The 5,696-nt window shown below is 50.2% G+C and overlaps 1 protein-coding gene across 1 annotated transcript; it reads right to left on the bottom strand.

The window, feature by feature from the left end:
• Window positions 1-2,543: 2,543 nt before the first annotated feature.
• Window positions 2,544-4,369, bottom strand: GPR45 (G protein-coupled receptor 45). The gene has a single exon (XM_040622900.1). The coding sequence runs from the start codon at window positions 3,837-3,839 to the stop codon at window positions 2,721-2,723; it is 1,119 nt and encodes a 372-aa protein (XP_040478834.1). The 5' UTR covers window positions 3,840-4,369; the 3' UTR covers window positions 2,544-2,720.
• Window positions 4,370-5,696: the final 1,327 nt, after the last annotated feature.

Raw genomic sequence — 5,696 nt, 5'->3', positions numbered from 1 at the left:
TTCAGGAGCCCCAGGGCTAAAGAGAGGATGGAACCCAAAGCCAACAAGCACCACTCTCCCTGCAAACCTTGGGGAAGGAGGTAAGAATCTGGTAGTCATGCACTGTCTTAGGAAAGCAAAGTTCATTAAAGTTTCGGCGAGGCTGGAGACAATTCTGAAGGTGACGGACCAGAAGTCAGAGGTGAAGGCTAACTGGCTGGAGTTAACTAGTGGGGCCATGATTGTTTTTAAAAGTGGGCACCCCGGTTGTGACCCCCATTGTTCAAATAGTCTCCCCATTGTCATCTTCTCGTTAACTTCCTGTGGTCATTCCAGCTTGGTTTTAGCAACGTCAGGGTTCTAGATTTCTTGAAGCGGTTTTGTCCTAGGAGGTGTTAGGCACCAGATTCGTGGCTTACTCTTCACGGGCTTGGTGCTAATTTTGGTAAGAACATAGTCTTGTACACTGAAAGAGCAATAATACTTTATTTAAAATATATACAAAATTATTACTTTAAAACATATATATTACTGTCCAACATACATCATAGAACACTGATTGATAGAAATTTTGATACTTTCATTCATTCAGTTTGTGATTTCTCTTTTGCTCCTGAAGAACATTCTCTTAAAGACCCACCAGAGGGGAGGGCCCAGTGGCCTATTTACCTGGGTGGTCTGGCTGTACTTATGGACACCGCTGAAACCACACAACTGTCTTGTGGGAACTGAAGGCAAAACCTGGCCCTGCCGGGTGCACTAGGGACACAGATTTGATGGGACCCACCTCAATTAATCACACCCAGATGCCAGTCTTTGGTCTGTCTCTCTCTGTCTCTCTGTCTCTCTCGTCTATGTATAAATGGATGGGGGAATTGGTGAGAAAGTGGCAATTATTTCCTTGACAGACCGTCGTCTGGGCTTCAGTGAATGTGAATCGTGTTCTCTTTCTTTGCCTCTGTCACCAGTACACAGGAAAAGAGCATCAGAATGGGGAGTCGGCCTCTTAACACAATCTTGGAAAGAAAATGAGAAAAGAGACAGAAAGAGAGCTTCTGTGCTGCTAGACCAAATTCAAGTTACAATTATCCTGAAATAAATCGGACAACGGCTTTTCATCACAGCCCATGCCTTATTCATCACTATTCCCCACAGTGCCTTGCATCTACTAGGCACTTAATAAATGCTCATTGCATGGATAAATAAACAAACTCAGGGGATCTGGTAACTCTGAGTAGGAAACATACACCCTTAGAATATGAGTGTCTGCAAAACGTCAAGGAACACTGGAGATCACCTAGATCTCTTTCCTCACTGGGCAAATGGGGAAACTGAGACCCCAAGAAGTATGGTGAAATGAACAAGTTCACAGGACTAGCTCCTGACAGAGTTAGACTTGCAATAGGATTTTCTGAATCGCTCCTTGAATTTCCCACTCTCTTCACATCTGAAACTGTAGCAAGGCCTTAGTGGCCTCACGGGCATGCCTGAACTTGAAAATCATTCCCTGACATCAGAAGCTCCTGACGGTGATGAGTGGCCCTGGGCACAGTGGCCGAGTGGATGGTACAAGCAGAAAGGTCCCCTCCAGGCAGCTCTAGTCCTAGGGTCCTGGTTGCAGCTGGGATTAGAGGCCCCAGGCTTGGGCAGGTGGCCCAGACAGCAGCGGTCAGACTGCGGATCTGAATGAGGTAGGAGGAAGGCAGAGCTCAGTGGGGAACCGCTCAGAGGGTCGGGTGTTTCTGATGCCCCCCGCCCCAGCCCCAGTGCTGAAGTCCCAGACTGCAGCCCCGGGGCGTGGAGAGGAAACATAAAACCAAGCCCCCTGACCACTTCCGAAACTGAAAGCAAGTCGCTACAGACACTTGCTGAAAAGATGAGTTACAGGAAGAGTGGGTTTCTTCTGTGCACGGGATGGATGGCATGAAACAAAGGGAGGCATGGGGAAGAGCGGAGGGAAAGAAAGAAGGGGCAGAGGGACTGTCACAGCCAAAAGGGAGGGCCAAGGGCCAAGGGCCCAGGGACAGGGCTGGGCCAGGTAGGAGGGATTGGGTACATGCAGGGCCACTTGGGTGGGCTTCTCATTTCAGATGGGTTACCCCTGATCATTCTCTGGGCTTCGAGCCACTGAGGCCTCCCATGTGTCCCACTGGGCAACTGAAAAGCACAGGGGCTCACTCTGTTTCCCGGTGTGATTTTGGTTTATAGAAAGGGTGATTCGGCATGATCAGAAATGCACACCTGACCAACATAAAGAGCCCTGGGTGTTTCCAAAGCTCCACAAACATAAACACCTGTGAAGAATGCTGGCCGCACATGAAATGAGTGGTAACCCAAGAGAGGATCCCTATCGGGTTTCCCATCGCAGAGCAGGGCACCACAGGGCTGCTCGGAAACAGGTGCACAGGCAGCTCTTTAGACAGCCTTCCTCCGGCCCCAGTTGCTTGCTCCCTGCCCCCCTCCCTAACTTATTCCCTCCACGTGCCCACCCCATTCCCACTTTGTCTCAACTACCTTCCAGTTCCCATCAGACCCCAATACTGCTCTTCCTCCGCGAGAAACAAAAGCAATTCGTCTTGCAAACCTGGGAGCTGCAGCCTATGCGGTAACAAATGGTATGTTTGTGCTTACAGGGAGGGCCACCCAAAATGCGGACTGCCACCAACGCTCCAGGACGCGGAGCCGAAGGACGCACGAGTGCCGCCCTGGAACCAGTCCACGGTGCTCCTCCCGCGCGCGTGCTAAACGGCGGACTGGTTTTCATTGCACACGTACACCGTGCTCGGCTGGATTCTCCTTCGGATCCGCTCAGGCACTTTGGGGAGGATTTGGACGGTCTGGGGCAGCAACTCAATGCAGGCCTCGCGGAATTTTTTGATTCTCCAGCAGTAGACGATGGGGTTGAAGACGGACTTGAGGTAGCTGAGCCACAGGACGCAGGAGCTGGTGGTGTAGAAAGAGGAGCTGCAGTAGAAGCCGCGGCTGAACACCGACAGAAGGCTGTAGACGGAGTGCGGCAGCCAGCAGAGCGAGAAGCCCGCGAAGAGGGTCAGGATGGTGGTGCAGGCCTTGGTCTTGAAGCTCAAGTCCAAGCTGACCTGCTGCTGCCGCTGCAGCCGCCGCAGGCCGGCCCCGGTGAGCTGTCTGAGGTCCAGGCTGTCGGACTGGTTGTGCACGCGGACGGCGTTCTTGCGGACCGTGTGCAGGATGCACAGGTAGGAGCCCAGCATGACGCCGAAGGGCACGAAGAACACGGCCACCACCAGCGCCACCACGTAGGCGCGCTCCGCCGGGAACTCCGTGTAGCCCAGCACGCACTGCGGGGCCCGCGCCGGCACCTCCACGAACGTCCGGCCGGCCAGCGAAGGCGCCGAGACGCAGAACGACAGCGCCCAGGACACAGCAATGATCCTCTTGGCCCGCCGCGGGTTCAGCTTGTCCTGGCGTTGGACGATGATGAGAAAGCGGTCCACGCTGATAATGAGCAGGATGGCCACGCCCTCCAGGACGAAAAACCAGTAAAGGGTGGCCGAGAGCCGGCAGAAGTAATCCCCGAAGTGCCAGCGGACCGTGATCAGGGTGACGGCGGTGAAGGGCATGCAGCATAAGGACAGCATGATGTCGGAGAAGGCGAGTGTCGCCAGCAACAGGTTGATGGCCGAGCGCATGGCCGGCCGCTGATACACGATGATGCAGACCACGGCATTGCCAAGGAATCCCACCACGATCATCAGCATCATGATTATTGCCAAGGATATCCTGAGAGGGGCGGGGGGCGTGGTGACCCCAGAGTCCGACACATTGCTCCCGTTCAGCAAGTACGGGTAGGTCTCAAGGGTGGAGCCGTTGCAGGCCATCATGGAAAAAAACTTGGAGCAGGGACAGAAAGGACTGGAAGGACTCCCCTCAGCGCTTTGGTGGCTGCCATTTTCTGTCCGTGGGTTGCATGTCTGGGATCTCTAGGGGATTGGAATGGTAGTGAGAAACTGTCTTTCTCTGGGAGCAGTAGCCAGGATTTGCAATTCATCAATCACCACCTCATCATCTGCATGACAGCCGATTGTGCCGGAAGCTTCCTACTTGGCGCTCTCTGTAGCCTAGAGCAGAGAGGAACAGGGGAGAGAAGGCAGTGAGACTTTCCAAGAACGTGCTGCACACAGCAGTGTTTAGATTTTACGGTATTATAAACACTACGGTGGAGAGAAAGAATGACTCACTGATTTACCATTCGGGACGAGGCTTGGCAGTCACAAATACTGAGCCTTGTCAAGTAGCCCAGGGAAATCTAATCAGACCTACTTTGTGTGCGATGAGGAAATGAATACTCTGTAGTCAATATTTATGTAATGAGCATGCATTTAATAAATTTCATGGTAAGGAACCTGATCAAATGAAGCTCTGGGACAAGCCAACTTCCATCAGAATGCCAGCTTCGTGAGGGCAGGGATTTCTGTGTGTGTCTTGTTCTCTGCTGTATGCCCAGCCCTTAGAATGGTGCCTGGCACAGAGAAGATGCCCAATGTTGAGTTGAAGTTAATGAATATGTGGTAGTTGATGCTGTTGTCACAATATTCGTTTAACTTTATTTTGAGGTAAGTGTAGATTCACATGCAGTTGTGAGAAAAAAAAAATCCAGCGAGATCTCATATGCCCTTCACCCACTTTTCCCTAATAGGAATGTCTCAAGTCACGGTAGTGCCGCCATAGGAGTCCTTTCGGAAATGCTGATGGAAAGGAAGAAACTCTCCCTAAAATAAGCTATTTTAAAAGATAGATGTTAATTTTTGTTTCATGGCTCACAGGTGTGGTAAGAGCGGTGTCCAGTAGCTCATGTGCGGACCCAGACTGCTGGGCTGGGTAAAGTCTGCCTCCACTACTTTCTAGCACCGGCACCGTCTGCAGGCTGCTTAGCCTCTGCTGATAGGACCTCCGCCTCTGTAGTGCGCGAGTAAGAATTCGGCTCACTACAGAGGAGCTGCGGAGATTGAATGAGAGAAGACCCATGGAGTGACTTAACCACCCCTAGATCATGGACGGTAGTCAGTAAATGTTAACTGTTACCACTGGAGCCCCGAGGAAAACCAAACACAGTGTTACAATGGCTATTGCTTCATTTCTATGTTCTACACACCGGCGCTTCTGCATCTGTTCTGGACCTGCCGGCAGGTGAAGCGGCTCTGCCCAGGACCAGGATGTTCCTAGTACGTTTCCCGTGAGCTCACCACTCCCCATTTTCAGTACAGGCATTCCTCGCTTCGGGGCACTTCCCTTTATTGTCCTCTGCAGATGACTGCATTCTGTGTGTTTACAGACTGAAGGTTTGTGGCTGTCCTGTGTCGAACAAATCTATCAGCATCCTTTTTCCAACAGCATTTGCTCACTTTGTGTCTCTGGGTCACATTTTGGTAATTCTTCCAATATTTCAAACTTTTTCATTATTATTAATAATTATTATTACTAATATTAATATTATCATTAATATTATAGATAATAATATATAATATTATAGATAATATTAATAATAATATTAATATATAATTATGTATTATATATAATAATTATTATTATTATTAATCACTGCTATCTCATGTTAAAACCTTAATGAATGAGGAGTTGCTTTTTATGGATGAGTAAAGAAAGTGGTTTCTTGAGACAGACTCTCCTCCTGGTGAAGATGCTGTGACGATTGTTGAAACGACAACAGAGCACTCAGACTA

The sequence above is a fragment of the Ursus maritimus genome, unplaced genomic scaffold (genome assembly GCF_017311325.1).
Source record: "Ursus maritimus isolate PB19 unplaced genomic scaffold, ASM1731132v1 scaffold_6, whole genome shotgun sequence".
NCBI classification, from domain to species: domain Eukaryota; kingdom Metazoa; phylum Chordata; class Mammalia; order Carnivora; family Ursidae; genus Ursus; species Ursus maritimus.
The sequence above is the reverse complement of the archived record's forward strand: the minus strand, read 5'-3'. Positions and strand labels throughout refer to the sequence as shown.

Coding starts and splice junctions, on each gene's coding strand:
- GPR45 (XM_040622900.1), bottom strand. CDS start 3,839: ATGATGGCCTGCAACGGCTCCACCCTTGAGACCTACCCGTACTTGCTG.